At 44.8% G+C, this 16,383-nt stretch overlaps 1 protein-coding gene across 1 annotated transcript in view; it reads left to right on the plus strand.

Moving 5' to 3' along the window:
• Nucleotides 1-14,893, plus strand: part of TARBP1 (TAR (HIV-1) RNA binding protein 1) — a 60,803-nt gene extending 45,910 nt beyond the window's left edge. The window contains 8 exon segments of the mRNA XM_020886108.2: nucleotides 1,505-1,591; nucleotides 4,195-4,391; nucleotides 5,905-5,986; nucleotides 7,963-8,134; nucleotides 12,493-12,684; nucleotides 13,523-13,647; nucleotides 14,058-14,194; nucleotides 14,530-14,893. Of these exon segments, the coding sequence (XP_020741767.2) occupies nucleotides 1,505-1,591; nucleotides 4,195-4,391; nucleotides 5,905-5,986; nucleotides 7,963-8,134; nucleotides 12,493-12,684; nucleotides 13,523-13,647; nucleotides 14,058-14,194; nucleotides 14,530-14,698 (1,161 nt within the window). The 3' untranslated portion in view covers nucleotides 14,699-14,893.
• The last annotated feature ends 1,490 nt before the right edge of the window (nucleotides 14,894-16,383 follow it).

The following is a 16,383-nucleotide window of genomic DNA, read 5'->3' on the forward strand; positions in this document are numbered from 1 at the left end:
TATTTACCATGCAGTGTCTTTGTTTGATCTTTGATATAAGAACGATGAGTCTCCCTTCTGTACACAGTCTCTCCTTAACCAAATGATTTCTCATCCCTTGTTGGTAAGGATGTGAGCTGTCATTCCTCTTCTGTAATCACCTCTCTGTTGTTTTTCCTGGTTATGCCAGGCTGGGTGATTCTGCATGTGGTGTCTGCTGGGCTGGGGGCTGCAAAGGCCTCCTCCCCCATGTGTTTTCACTTCAGCTGCAGCTGTGGGGCCAGCCGAGGTGCCAGGCACCCCTGTCTCAACGCGTCTCCAGCTGGGAGGCCAGACCTCCCTCTAGTGCACAAGGTTCCAAGAATGAGCATTTCAGGAGGACGCGTCTAGGTGTTCTCACGCTTCCCAGCCTCTGATCACATCCTGCTTTCTCATGGCTCATTAGCCCAGAGCAGATGCACAATCAAGCCCCCAACTGGGGACAGGTCTGGCTTAGGGCATGAGTGTGGGGAAGCTTGTTTCACTGGGGACCCCCAGGTGACTGAGTACCCCTCTCATCACCTGAGTACCTTTCCTGCTCATCACCAGGCTGTTTGTACTGTGCTCTGGCCTGAAATGGGCTTCTTCATCATCTTTGCCTGCACAGCCGAGTTTTCCAGATTGAAGTTCACGTGTGCTTTGGTCTTTTCTTAAAGAAAGCTATCTTCCTGAGTAGTTTGGATCTCCTTAGTGTGGGTTTTTGTAGCTCAGAAATAGTTCTTGTTATAATGGGAATTTTAATTTATTGTTTGATTGGATTTTATCTTTCCTCCATCTCCATGTAGGTAAGAATCTTTACCTATTTTTGTTTTCCCCTCTTTCTGCAACAGTTACTGGTCCATGGAAGACATTCAGTAACTACGCATTACATAAAGGGATTAATCATCAAATGTTCCTCTTGGAGCAGTTTCTGAACTGTAGTGTCTATGGTCTCCAGTCTACCTGGCATTTGTCAGTTTTTTAATTACTAAAATAATGTGTAATTCCAAATCACTTACCGAGAAGGTTTCCAAATTCCAGTTTAATACTTTTACAAGCAGTTTTTCCTCGTGACTTTTTAAAGCACCTGCACAGTCCCATGTTTAACCTTTGCTGCTCCCCCTCCACTTGGGGACCTTTGCCTTCTGTTTGCCTGAGCCTTTGAGTGCCTTCTTCATTTGCACTTGTTCCCTTTCCTTCTGCGTCCCATGCCACACCCGCCCTTCCGACTCTGCAGTGAGCTAACCCTCACCTCCACCCTTGCTCAGTCCTCAGTTGAGCATCTAGTGCCCCTGTGTCTGCTGAGGGTTGCGCCTGTGGACGTTTGGCTCTAGGTTATCCCCGTCCTGTATTTTCTTGTGCTCCTCTGTTCCCCCTCCAAGCTGTGGCTGCATCAGAGAGGAGCTGGCCTCTCATCACCAGCCCCATGGCATCAGCCTGGTGCCTTGAGGGACATGGGCTCACTGCAGCCGTGAATGACGGTTTGGTGTATCTGATATATTTTCAGGGTGAAGAAAACCTTAAAACAAGCATTTGTACATTTTTATCAGTTTTGTCACATTTGGACATCATTACTGAAAATATTCTGGAAAAGGTGAGTATAAGCTGTTTATAAGAAGAGCTCAGGCTTGACCGTCACGATGGAATTTGTATATCTGTGTGCACTTCCTTCATGTGGCCCATTCCCTGTGTGTTTGCAGCTTCTCTGCTCCCGCCCCCCCACCAGTGGCAGATGCACTCTGACACAGAGGCACAGGAAGGTGTTGCCCACCTGCGCACACACACACTGAGGTCCACCTCAGCCCATGTAATGGTGGGATTCTTAATTTTATATAAGCATTTATGTAAACTTATTTAAATAAGACTTCCCTCATTATATGTAACTGTTCTTTAGCCGGTGGAGTTATTTAACACATGCTTGTACAAAGAAACTTATGGTTAGAGTATTTACAAGCCATTGTGTTCTTGAAGGTTTATATGAAATGCTGTCATTATTCAAAGTGTGAGGCCAGCTCTTCCATCTTTCTCAGGTTTAGAGCATCTTCCCTAGGTAAGTAGAGATCCTAGCTAATTCTGGTTCATCACTGTGGCAGCTGTGAAGAACTCAGGGAAGCCTGCCAGTAAAATTTAAAGTTGGCTTAAAACTCAGTGTTCAGAAAACTTAAGATCACGGTATCCAGTCCCATCACTTCATGGCAAATAAATGGGGAAACAATGCAAACAGTGAGAGATGACTCTTGCTCCTTGGAAGAAAAGCTATGACCAATCTAGACAGCACGTTAAAAAGCAGAGACATTACTTTGCCAACAAAGGTCCGTCTTAGTCAAAGCTATGGTTTTTCCAGTAGTCATGTATGGATGTAAGAGTTGGACTATAAAGAAAGCTGAGCGCCAAAGAATTGATGCTTTTGAACTGTGGTGTTGGAGAAGACTCTTGAGAGTCCCGTGGACTGCAAGAAGATCCAACCAGTCCATCCTAAAGGAAATCAGTCCTGGGTATTCATTGGAAGGACTGATGCTGAAGCTGAAACTCCAATACTTTGGCCACCTGATGTGATGAACTGACTCACTGGAAAAGACCCTGATGCTTGAAAGATTGAAGGTGGGAGGAGAAGGGGATGACAGAGGATGAGATGGTTGGATGGTATCATTGACTCGATGGACATGAGTTTAAGTAAGCTCTAGGAGTTGGACAGGGAAGCCTGGTGTGCTGCAGTCCACGGGGTCCCAAAGAGTCGGACATGACTGAGCAACTGAACTAACTAACTAAGATTTAGAGCAAGATTCTATATTATTGAATCTGCAGAGAATGCACTGCAGTGTTGTAAACTCTGGGAGAAAATACAGTTGACCCTCAGTCTGCACAGGAATTAGGGGCACTGACCCTCTGCCCAGGGGCAAATCCACATATAGCTTTACAGTCACTGTAATACAAGGTTACTCACCTGTATCTGCAGATTCAGCCAACTGCTGACCAGGTAGCACTGCAGTCAGCATTTAGTGAAAAAAGCCACATGTAAGTGGACCTGCAGAGTTCAGACCCCTGTTATTCTGCAGTCCACTGTCTGAAATAAATGTTGTATAGGTTTGAAAGTGAGGTAAAAATAGTCTGGGAGTAGGTTTCCTAGACTTTTTCAAAGTGTTGTCTTTAAACACAGCAAGTTCGTTGTTAACCTTTTTTCATCAATCCTAAGCCAGACCTCTCTCTCTAACACATTTTAACCTGATAAACCATGGTAATATCTTAAAACCAATGGTGTGTTACAGTGTCTGGCAGCCAGATGGCAGTCATGTGAAAATTTCTGCTAACACCTTCTGGTAAGAGTAAGAAACTCTAGCATCAGATACCGTCATGTGTTATCCTTGTGTTTTAAATATGTGCAGGGAGGAGATGTGCTTACAGTCTGTTGAGGGAAATAAGATAGACAAAAAACTGCACTGTTGCCAGGCTGTTAGCCTGGTGCAGCCAGGAGCATTTTCCGGTGAGCCATTTAGTAGGAACATTAAGGTAGCTCCTGATACTTTATCAAATGTTTGACTCCATCTGGCTTCCACATTATTTCACATCACTTCCTTTGCCATTCAGTATCTGTTGAACTGTGTGGTTTACAGATTAGGGACTATTGCATAAAATCTCTAGGCTGTGAAGATGGGAAAATCTGTGAATTCAGTAAAAAAGACTATAGCGAAATTTAAGTTATCTTACTGTTCTTCTCCCCACTTCTTAATTTTCCTGCCACCAATCAATGTTATGTGGGTCCAAAGTCACCATTAGGGAAAACAGAGTGGTTCAGACCAAAGACCAGGGAAAACAGCACTTGGATGGGATAGCTTGCCTTAGAAGTAGTTTCAAGTTCACCTGAAGTAGAGCTCTTGAAGAACATTTCTAACTTTTTCAGCCCATGGTAAGGTAATAAGTGATGGAGACTGTTTAAATACAGGTTATATTACAGTTAGCATGAAAGTGCTTTGCTCAGGTTGACCTCGGTACTGGTGTATGGGGGAAGCGTGTGGCAGCATCATAAATAAGAACTCAGGGGCTGGGAGGATGCTTTCCTTCTTGAGGAAAGGGCCATGGCGGTGTATCTGTAGCCTGTCTGAGAATGATGATGCAAAACCAGTGGAGGATGGTTTTGGTCCTACAGGAGGGGGTCCGATGGTCCTGGTTTACATATGAAGAATGATTCTTTCTTTTCAGAAACTGATTCTGAAGCAAGCCCTTACTGTCGTGCTGCAGTGGTGCTTCAGTCACAACTTTAGCGTCCGACTGTACGCGTTAGTCGCGCTGAAGAAAATCTGGAGCACGTGTAAGGGATTACGTGTTGAAGAACTTGAGGCTTTAACTTCTGTCATTGAATCCAGTCTGAGTCAAGTGGAAAACATGCACGGAGCAGGGTAAGCAGGCCTTGGCCTTTCCCCTGGTCCAGCAGAGCGTGTGGGGAGGCGTCGGGGGTGCCCGGTCCAGCAGAGCGTGTAGAGAGGTGTTGGGGGTGCCCTGCCAAGGAGTCGGGGGTGCCTGGCCAAGGAGTTGGGGGTGCCCGGTCCAGCAGAGTGTGTGGGGAGGCGTCGGGGGTGCCCGGCCGCAGCAGCTTCTCTTAGGCACATCACAGGCTGCGGTGTGCGGAGCCTGGCTCAGGGAGCATTTAAGCTGCTCACTATTTGATGTGCAGTTTAAGTACAGTTCTAAGTGCTATCAGCTCCATCATTGACCTGTTTCTGCCTTTTTAAACTCTTGATCTTCATCTTGAGATGTTTCCCTTCAGTGCGGCTGAATGCTAGCATCCTCTACTGACAACCACTGAGCAGCAGGATGATCTGACTTTAAAGCCATGTGCTCGTCACCCCTCCCGTGTCCCGTCCAAGCTGGGAGCTTTTCCTTTGCTAAGAGAACTTCTCGGTTCCCCAAACAAAATCCTACTCAGATGACTGATACCAAACAGATATGACACTGCCACAGTGGATGGAGTTGGGAGGGGTGCACAGCGCAGAGCAGAACCCAGGGGATGGGAGCTTGGATACGTATTGGGGTGTTATCCTTTGAAGAGGCTTTGGAAAGCCAAGGGGCAGAGCCACCAGCTGTGTAAGGAGGGGGCTGATATCTCAGGTCTCCTGTTTGTTACCCCACTGATGTTGAGGCCTGGTCATCAGTGACAGGAGGGACGGGAACTCAGGGGTGAAGAAGGTACATTGGTGGGAGTGGAGAAGTCGTCTTGAAATTCCTGCTTTAGCTTGGGGGTTGTTGATCATGAATTTAACCCCAAACCTTCTGGTGGCCATGTTTTATAATTTTTTTCCTACCTCTTTTGCCTTTTCAGCCTTGTCAGATTTTTGGTTTTTTTGTTGTATTATGTGTGTGCTTGTTAAAGTTAAGAATTTAAACCTTTGTATTACTTTTGTTTGACTTATGAACACTGCTACTATTTGGCTGCATGTCATGAATCTTCAGAGTAGAGAAAGTGACCTATGTAATGATTGTCTCTCTTGGGAAAAAAATAGATGTAAGACTCCCAGCCTAGATTTCTCACACGGTTCCCTTTTAGGATTCTTTTCCCCCAAGCATGTGAGGTGGGGTAGCTGTTGTTACACGATTTTCCAATCACTGACCACCATCTCTTTGAGGGAGTGGAGACCGGGTTTTCATTCTTGTTGAATCATTGTTGTAGGACTGGGAGAGAGGTATTTAATTTCTTTGTCTGTTTTTCAGTTTTTATTTCAAAATGTCGCATTTAGGATCAGCTATTAAAAGATATTCAATCTTGAAGATAGAGGTGTACATATCTTGGGGCGAAATTCACAGATTTTCTGCACATTCTAAACCACAGTGCCTGTTTAAAAGACCTAACTGGTTTTCACTCTTAGCAGAGTAGATTCACTAGTTCTGTTCCTCAGATGTGTTTTTAACCCTTAGGAGCGCGAAGAAGAACTGGCAACGCATCCAGGAGCATTTCTTTTTCACAGTGTTCCACCCAGTAAAGGATTACTGTCTGGAGGTGAGCAGAGAGGAGCATGTGTGAATTTTCCTCCGTGCTTTAGCCCTGACGCATCCTTATCTAATGAGGCTAACTGTCCCTGCAGTGCCACCTCCCATTGTGAAGTTCTCGGTCTTACTTTGCCACCGCGCGTGCAGACGGCTCGCTGGGCTTTGCTCTTCAGCAGTGAAAATTGGCTAGTCACTTTCACTTTCTGTTTCTCAGGCAGGGTCTGGCTTGTAAACCCTGGAAGGGGGAATATTTAACTCTGAACAGAAATCTGTTCTCACATTAAAAGGAAATGAGTGAAAACATTTGTGCAGGTGAGATTTGTTGTATGAAGCCCATTGTTATGAAAGATCAAAAAGATCTACTCTTTTAAGTGCATATTTTAGGTTCTGGATGATTGAAATTGTATAGCAAATGATCCATCACCTCACTGATCGTAATAGATTATGTGCTTATGTAATTTTAAGAACCATAAACTTATTTATTACAGTAAGCATGTGAATTAATTAACAATATATAGATTATTAAAATTTATGTAAATGATTACTACTTTGTTACTTTGTTCCTTTTTCAACAGTAACTATAATATTCTGCCTTTGATTTTTAACTAAAATTTAAATACACACACACAAACACACACATGACCTGGGACCTTTCCTCTAAGGAACCTGGAAGTATCAGTAACTTAAGCTACTGTGCATAAGAGTTTTTGTTGTTGCTGTTGGGTTATTTTTGTGTGTGGATTACTAATAAGCTGGCCTTTTAAAAAGAAATATAAAGATTTGTTTATTGTGAGATATTCATCATAGAACATTACTGTGTGGTTTCTGTTGCTTCATTGCAAAAATTATTTAGGAGTTTTCAAGTATTTTAACATGCTCTGTTCTGTGTCCTTTAGTGCCCAGAATGCTTTGTTTGACATCTTTCTGAAGGACTCTTGATAACTTTGTAGTGCTAAGTCAGACTTTTCTATTCACTTCTCCAGCAGGAGTAAGTCCCTTGCTTCCCCTCTTCCTTCATCCTGAGTTTGACTGCCTCACCCTCATATAGTTAATATATTCTATTGTCCATTAATTATGTGAACCATAAGTGTGTACGTGTAAATAAAATGATGGCTCGTGAGAACTGTCTCTGTATAATTTGGAGCTATGCTTATTAGCCACTTAATGAACACTTGGTTGCATCCGGGCTGGTTTGAGCTTGCATGAACATTGCTAACAAGGAAAACTGTACTCATTCTAAACGCTGTTACGAAGACTTGCACAGTGTTACACGTTTGTTATTTCATTTTTAAATTGCCTGTTGTGCTTCTGCTTCTTACGTGCCTTGTCACCTGTGAGGATTTCTGGATCTCACTTTTCTTGTCATAGGTAAGAAAAGGGAAGGAGGATTGTTATGTAATGAATGAATAACTGCTGTTTACACAGTGTAATTTACAAATCACTTCCATGTGCTGTTTTAACCTGATTTTACCCCCATTTTATCAATGAGGAAGTTGAAGCTAAGAAAGACTAATGGCTTATCTGACATCACACAGCTAAGATACAGTTGATGCAAATCTAGACTCCAAATCTGTATAATGACAGTGAAGGTAAAGATCTGGCATCACAGGACCTTGAATTTGTTTGCTTATGGAGGTATTTGTCAATAAACAGTGCCCAACACTAATGCCAATCAGTTCCCAAACACTTTTTGCTTGTGTTAATGGCATGTATTATGTACTGTAGTACATACAGTAAGAAATACTGGAGCGGAAGATCTGCCTGCTCTCAAGGATTTCCAAATCAATCCCTTAATTTCTTAGAGAAGATAATAAATTTAGATAAGACAGTTGCTACAAGATGTAAATGAAAGTATGTAATCTTATCAGACATGATAGTTTGGGAGAATACGTCAGTAATAGTAAGTTGTACTTTAAACATGTTATCATGTATTTTTTTATTATTTTTAAGGGGCAAAAATTTTAGATTTTACAATTCTCCTTTCAGACGATATTTTACATCCTTCCACGCCTCTCCGGCCTTATTGAGGATGAATGGATTGCCATTGGTAAATTTACCAGGTTTACTGACATTCCTTTAGATGCAGGATTTCAGTGGTACCTTTCTACAACTCGGCTATGTGAACTAAAACCAGGTGACTGGTCCCAGCAAGACATAGGTAAGGATTTTTGTTTTCTTTTTCCCCCTGTTGTCTGATCAGGCTCACTGATTTATGTTACTTAGAAAAGATAGTTGATTACTTTTTCATTGATGTGATGACTTCAGCTCCTCCTATGAGAGAAAAGACAGAAAGTATGGTGTCACTCTGACTAGTACTTCTGCTTTTAGAAGTACGGTATTATTTATTCATTTACTTTAGAAGTAGGCTTTTAAAATTATTTATTGTTATTATTATTATTGGCTTTACTGGATCTTCATTGCAGCACTCAGGCTTTCTCTCTAGTTGTGGCTTACGGGGGTTAGGTGTCCAGAGGCATGTGGTATCTTAGTTCCCCAACCAGGGATCGAACCCGCGTCCTCTGCATTGGAAGGTGGATTCTTAACCACTGGACCACCAGGGAAGTCCCCTGACTAGTACTTTAATCTAGCCAGTGTCAGTTGGTTTTGCTCTTCAAAGCCAAAGAGAGGCTTATCTGCTTTACTATGTAAAGCTAAAGGCTTCTCTCTTCTTTGCCTTTTTCTATATATTTCTGAAAACAGATTTTTTTTTTTTTAAGGGCCAAATTAAGCAGTCTCTTTCCTTGTCCCGTTTGGGAATGAAGCCGAGCTCTGCATTCCCATTCTCGCTTCATCTGGCTGCATATCACTTATCTCTTATATTTTCCCCTAGGCTCCAGCCCTTACCCTTGCCCTGCTTCCCTGCAGCTTTCTGTAGGACCTGCCTTTCCCTGTTGATCACCTCCTGCTCCTTCTTCCCCTCAGTCAAGCTTGCCCTCCCAAAACCTAGGATCAAGTCCTCCACCCATTTTTAAAACCACAACGAACCTTAAGAGATGTGTAGTAGTGATCTGTATTTTCAGCATTTCTGCCACTCACATTGTCCTCTTCACTTTCCCTAACCCAGAACCATCCCTGCAGTTTCTTTCAGAAAAGCAGAAATTGTCTTTGTCTACTTCTTTACTATACCTGACTTTATGTAGCATTTATTTGCTTGTTTCCTGCTATCCTGATTTTCCTCATCAGTCTGACTTTTCTTCCTCTCCTTGAGCTCCCCCACTTGTCCCTTAAATTGATACTTCTCTAAAAATTTTAGTGTTTTTAAGCATCTCTTGGACAACATGTTAAAAGTGCAGATTCTTGAGTCCTGCCCTTAGATTTTAACTCTGGAGGACAGTTCTGGGAATGTGCATTGTTTAATAAAATACTGTGGATGTTCATGAATGCATTTTAATACTATCACCTTAAATTTATTTACTCAGTCTACAAAGATTTACTGATTGCCTGCTACAGGCTGAAAGTTAAGACAAAGGCTCTGCCCTCAGGGCACTTAATTCCTACAGGAGCACAACCCTACACAAATGGATAAGATGTCATAGCAAAAAAGTACTGTGAAGACAATAAAGCAGAGTAAAGAAATGGTGTGACAGAGGATTAAAAAGACCTCTTTTGGGCTTCCCTCGTAGCTCAGACGGTAAAGAATCTGCCTGCAATGCAGGAAACCTGGGTTTGATTCCTGCGTCGGGAACATCCCCTGGAGAAGGAAATGGCAACCCACTCCAGTATTCTTGCCTGGAAAATCCCATGGACAGAGGAGCCTGGCAGGCTGCAGTCCATGGGGTCGCAAGAGTCGGACACACTTAGTGATTAAACCAGCACCAAGGAGCTGAAGCTGAGCAGAGGCAGAGGAAGTGGAAACAGCTGAGGCAAAGCCTGGAGGCAGAGCCTCCCTAAAACAGAGATCAGCGAATGTGAAGACCTGTGGGCAAAAGATGGGCGATGAGCCATTTCCATGTGGAAGGGACAGCCTGCTGGGAAGGAGAGAAGGGGGCGACAGCACATCCTGACATCTGATTCGAGCTCCACTGTGGAGAGGGATGAGGAGCTGCTGAATGGGGAGGGCTGCAGAGGTCTTTGGGCAGAGAGAGATGCTGCAATATGATTCTATGTTGTTGTTCAGGTGCGAGGTCATATCCCGCTCTTGGCAGCCCCATGGACTGCAGCATGCCAGGCTTCCCTGTTCTTCAGTATCCCTGAGTTTGCTCAGACTCCATTGAGTTGGTGATGCCATCCAACAATCTCGTTCCCTGTCATCCCCTTCTCTTCCTGCCTTTAATCCTTCCCATCATCAGAGTCTTTTCCAGTGAGTCACATCAGGTGGCCAAAGTATTGGAGCTTCAGCATCAGTCCTTTCAGTGAATATTCAGAGTTGATTTTCTTTAGGATTGACTGATTTGATCTCCTTGCAGTCCACAGGACTCTCAGGAGTCTTTTCCAGCACCACAATTCGAAAGCATCAGTTCTTCAGCGCTCAACCTTCTTTATGGTTCAGCTCACATATCCCCGCACATGACTGCTGGAAAAAACCATAGCTTTGACTGTGTGGACCTCTGTCGGCAAAGTGATGTCTCTGCTTTTTAATACACTGTCTAGGTTTATCATAGCTTTTCTTCCAAGGAGCAAGCGTCTTTTGATTTCATGGCTGCAGTCACCATCTGCAGTGGTTTTGGAGCCTGAGAAAATAAAATCCGTCAGTGTTTCCATTCTTTCCCCATCTATTTGCCATGAAGTGATGGGACCAAGTGCCATATTCTTAGTTTTTTGAATGTTGAGTTTTAAGCCAGCTTTTTCACTCTCCTCTTTCACCTTCATCAAGAGGGTTTTTAGTTCCTCTTCTCTTTCTATACAGAGACTTAAATCCTAGGATCCCCTGGGTGCCTTCATTTTTTCTTTCCATTCTGTTTGCTCTCCTTGCACATTTTTTACTCTTTTAGAGCTGGAAACCACCACATGTGTAACTGCACCTTTCAGATCTTTGTCTCTCCCAGCCTTAGGACTAAGCCTACTGGCTGCTTGCACCAGCTCTTTTATAAGCTCTTTAAACTCCGTATCCAAACCCACATTAGCTTTCCACCCGGAGGCAAGGCGGCTCACCTGTATTCCCTTTCTATCAGCGGGGTTGCTGGCTCTCACAGGAGTCATTCTTTTCCTGTTGTCTCTTGCCGTGTCTATTCATTCTAAGAGCTTGGCATCTCTGCCTTTCCTTTTCAGCCCCTCTTACATCATTGAGACTTTTTGTCTTTGCTGGGCTAGTGGAAAAGCCTCTCAATGGTTTTCCATCCCCAACTTCTCCTCGTCCACATCACTTTTGAGGATTTTTCTAAAACACAAAGCCAGTACTCTTCTTAAAACCCTGTACTGCCTCCTGTCTATAGAATGAATTCTTTATCGTCATACACAAAGCCCTTAGTTCCGGGTCTGAGTCACGAGCCCTGTCCTGCCGCGTCTGCGTGTGTGTGCACGCCACGCCCGCAGCCTGCACTGCGCTTCCCACGCGCTGCTCTGCAGACTAATCCCCACTCCTTTGAGCCCCGCTGGGTCTTGCTCTTTGCCCTCCCCACATTGGTGACGCTCCCTGTGTGCGACGCCGTCAGTGGAGGGCTGCCTCACCGTCCTGTTCGGGTCTCTTCCGTCCGCAGGAACCTCAGCGCCCCCGTCTGCTCAATCAGGTTCGGAGGGGGGCAGGGTTGAGGAAGAGCCTGGAAGGAGGATCTCAGTCCTGAGCACACAGACCAGTCGGTATGTTCTGTGTGCTCAGCGAGCTGGTGAAGAGATAATTGTTTCAAAGAATAGTCCTTATTTTAGAAAAGGGCCCCCAGGTGCTTGTAAAATAAGCTGTTTATGTTGTTTTCTGGAATACAGTATTCCTACAGAAAATTCCAATCTAATAACACTATTTGCAGGATACAGCACTATTTTCTGTACATCTAAGAAAAAATGCTACCAAGTGGGCCTTACGGATTCTAAGATGCTTCCAAATTTTGGGTATGCTAACATGGAAAAAATGTGCATCTTTTACTTTCATAAATTGTATTTTGCTTAGTAGAGTTTAATTTGAATATTTGAAACTATTATTGAAAATGGCAATTGTATCTGAATTCAGCTAGAGTTCTTTAGTTAAAAATCTCATTTTAAACTGTTCATTTAAGCTCTTAAAAATATATACATGAGACTTTCCTGGTGGTCTAGTGGTTAAGAATCTTCCTGCCAATGCAGGGGACACGGGTTTGATCCTTGATCCTGGAAGATCTCGCGTGCCTCGGTCCCTGCGCCACGACTACTGAGCCTGCGCTCTAGAGCCTGAGAGCCGCAGCTGCTGAAGCCAGTGCCGTGCGGAGCCCGCGCACCGCGGCGGGGAGTAGGCCCGGCTCAACACAGCCAGAGAAGGCCTGTGTGTAGCAACCAAAGTACCCAGCACTGCCAAAAGCAAACAAACAAATCTTATATATATACATAGATACACACACATACATATGCATGTAAATAAATAGAGGTTTATATTTTCTTTTTCCTTCCCAGGTTCCAATTCGGGTGAAGCAGATAACCAGGCAGAGTGGACTGATGTTCAGAAGAAGATTATCCCGTGGAAGAACCATGTTGCAGACTTTGACCTGGAGCTGGTATTTCAGGATCGTGCTGCCAAACTTGGAAAATCAATCAGCAGACTGATTGTAGTGGCCTCACTCATTGATAAACCAACCAACTTAGGAGGTAAAATGACAGTTTTCCGGGGGGCTTGCTTACAGTTTTTTGATCCTGAAAATCTATACTCAACCCAGTGCCATTTGGGGTCTCTTGTCCACATTCCACCTTCTCCGAGCGGAATTCCTCTCAGAGGAACGCCCGGGCCTGGTGGGCGTGGCCTTAGGCTGGCGGCGATAATCCGCGCGTGTCCCGCGCAGGGCTGTGCCGGACCTGTGAGGCTTTCGGGGCCGCGGCCCTAATCCCCGCGTGTCCCGCGCAGGGCTGTGCCGGACCTGTGAGGCGTTCGGGGCCGCGGTCCTAATCCCCGCGTGTCCCGCGCAGGGCTGTGCCGGACCTGTGAGGCGTTCGGGGCCGCGGTCCTAATCCCCGCGTGTCCCGCGCAGGGCTGTGCCGGACCTGTGAGGCGTTCGGGGCTGCGGTCCTAATCCCCGCGTGTCCCGCGCAGGGCTGTGCCGGACCTGTGAGGTGTTCGGGGCCGCGCGCGGTCCTAATCCCCGCGTGTCCTGCGCAGGGCTGTGCCGGACCTGTGAGGTGTTCGGGGCCGTGGCCCTAATCCCCGCGTGTCCCAATCCCCGCGTGTCCTGCGCAGGGCTGTGCTCGACCTGTGAGGTGTTCGGAGCCGCGGAGCTGGTAATCCGCGCGTATCCCGCGCAGGGCTGTGCCGGACCTGTGAGGTGTTCGGGGCCGCGGCCCCAATCCCCGCGTGTCCCACGCAGGGCTGTGCTCGACCTGTGAGGTGTTCGGGGCCGCGCGCGGTCCTAATCCCCGCGTGTCCCACGCAGGGCTGTGCCGGACCTGTGAGGTGTTCGGGGCCGCGGTCCTAATCCCCGCGTGTCCCACGCAGGGCTGTGCCGGACCTGTGAGGTGTTCGGGGCCGCGGCGCTGGTCATCGGCAACCTCCAGTGTGTCAGAGACAAGCAGTTTCAGCACCTCAGCGTTTCAGCAGAACAGTGGCTTCCTTTAGTGGAGGTGGGTGGAAAGTGGTTGATGTTAAAACTTTCTCACCAGACTCTTCCTGGTACTGTCTTCACCTGTCAATCCTTTTGCAGTAGTCCAACCTCTCATATTTTAAAAATAATACTAAAAATATAGCCCACTCTCTTCTCCCTTCTTTTTATTATCTCTCACACTATTATATTTTTAGAAATCATCAATAATGTAGACTTTTTAGTAAAATGTGTCCTGTTGTAACTCACTCTGGTTTTATAAATGTATATGATGTTGGGAGCATTCTTTTTTTATAGTGTATAATTCTGACCTTTTCCTGTTAATAGATTTCAGTTTCATCAGAAATTTTTTGTTTTTGTTTTTTACTTTTACTCTCAGCAGGGCTGTAAATGAACGATTTAATATTCTGCTCTTTTTAATCTAATACTAAGGTAAAACCACCTCAGCTGATCGATTATCTGCAACAGAAAAAGGCAGAAGGTTACACCATCGTGGGTGTGGAACAGACTGCCAAAAGTTTAGACCTAACCCAGTACTGCTTTCCTGAGAAGTCTTTACTCTTGTTGGGGTAAGAACTTTGTCTTGAGTCTCAGTCTCGAAAATGTTTCAGAAGATTTACAATTTTACCTGGGCTCCTGATCCTGCACCCACACCTGACTTTTAACTTAAAGGTTTATGAAAAGCGCTGCCCCGCCCCAGGTTTTCGTTTTACTTTACCTCTTGGGGATGGTCCGGTGAACACAGAATCAACCCATAAACCTTGTTATACTCTTGTTTATTTTTCTGGTACCATAGACTTGTTTCATTTTGTTGACCTGTCTCTTCCAGTAATATCCAGGATGTCTAAGGAAAAAAATTACTTTTTACAAGAAAACTAACCTTTCTTCCATTTCTCTTCACCAGCAATGAACGTGAAGGGATTCCAGCGAATCTGATCCAGCAGCTGGACGTGTGCGTGGAGATCCCTCAGCGGGGCATCGTCCGCTCCCTCAACGTCCACGTGAGCGGGGCGCTGCTGATCTGGGAGTACATCAGGCAGCAGCTGCTGAAGCAGGAGGGCTCCGTGGCCTGAAGCCCGCACACCGTCCCAGACGGGCTGTCGTGTGCTGCCGGAGCGTTTTAGAAGCTGCCTGGACTCATGAGACAGCTCCTGAGATCGACTGGGGTAGTTTGTCTTTCTTATTCACAGTTTAATGCCGAAACTTTGTCATGTGCCTTAACTATATTACTATATATGTTGTCCTCTTTAATAAACATTTTTAGCTAAGTTGTATTGCTTCTTTAATAAAATATTTTAATTGTGGAAATAAAACACTTTTAGAAAGATCTTTTCCTTCCTAGAAACTAGTATTGTCAGAAAGGTGGATTATGGTGGGAGAAGGCAGGATTCAGGCGGCTGCAGTTATCTATGAATACTCTTCCCTTGCCAGGAGGAAGCACCGGGGCTGCGGCAGAGGGTGGAAAGAAAAGTTTCCCCATGAGGAAGAGTCACTGGCCTCCTGCTGCTGCTTTGTATCCATTTCTCAGGGAGGAAACGTGCTTGGCAAGGTGTCAACCCAGTGTGTCAACCCAGTGTCCCTATAAAGTTCATAATTTATTTTTAAAGCCATGAAATAGGCCATCAGTTCAGTCGCTTAGTCATGTCCGACCCTGTGACACTATGGACTGCAGCATGCCAGGCCTCCCTGTCCATCACCAACTCCCGGAGTTTACTCAAACTCATGTCCATTGCCTCAGTGATGCCATCCAACCGTCTCATCCTCTGTTGTTCCCCTCTTCTCCCGCCTTCAGTCTTTCCCAGCATCAGGGTCTTTTCAGATGAGTCAGTTCTTCAAATCAGGTGGCCAAAGTATTGGAGTTTCAGCTTCAACATCAGTCCTTCCAATGACTATTCAGGACTGATTTCCTTTGGATGGACTGGTTGGATCTCTTTGCAGTCCACGGGACATCAAAAGTCTTCACCACATTTCGAAAGTATCAGTTCTTTGGCGCTCAACTTTCTTTACAGTCCAATGCTCACATGCATATATGACTACTGAAATAAATCATAGCTTTGACTAGAAGGAACTTTGGCAAAGTAATGTCTGCTTTTTAATACGCTGTCTAGGTTGGTCATAACTTTTCTTCCAAGGAGCAAGCATCTTTTAATTTCATGGCTGCAGTCACCATCTGCAGTGATTTGGAGCCCCCCAAAATAAAGTCTGTTTCCATTGTTTCCCCATCTATTTACCATAATCATTATATAGTTTTTAGGAAATTTTCCTATGCCACCTTTGCTCAGGGTTCAAATAATGATTACATAGTAGTCTGTATTCTTAGAGTTGTCTATGGGGACCCAGAGGAGGTGACTTGCTCTTGCTCATTGTTACCAAAAGTGAGATGAACCCTCAAGGGTTGATTTTCTGTTTCTGTTTTTCTGAGGGTTTTGTTATTAGGATTACTTTATTATTTAATGGTAACTATCACTTTCCAGCAGTGAACTTCAGTCATGTCTGGGTCTGTTAAATAATGTTTGGATTTCAGAATCTGTTACCTGTATATGTTTTTCTTCTGCAGCTTTATTAAAACAATTTTTGTTTTGCATTAGAGTTGCAAAGATAGTACACATGCACTTCACCCAGATACCTCTAATAGGGTCTTACATAACCAGACATTCATCAAAACTAAGAAATTAACATTGATAATGGTGCTGTTCACTAAGCAGACGATTCTATGTCCAGGTTTCCCGTTTCCCACTGATACTTTTTCTGTCCCAGG

The sequence above is a fragment of the Odocoileus virginianus genome, chromosome 7 (genome assembly GCF_023699985.2).
Source record: "Odocoileus virginianus isolate 20LAN1187 ecotype Illinois chromosome 7, Ovbor_1.2, whole genome shotgun sequence".
Taxonomy (NCBI): Eukaryota; Metazoa; Chordata; class Mammalia; order Artiodactyla; family Cervidae; genus Odocoileus; species Odocoileus virginianus.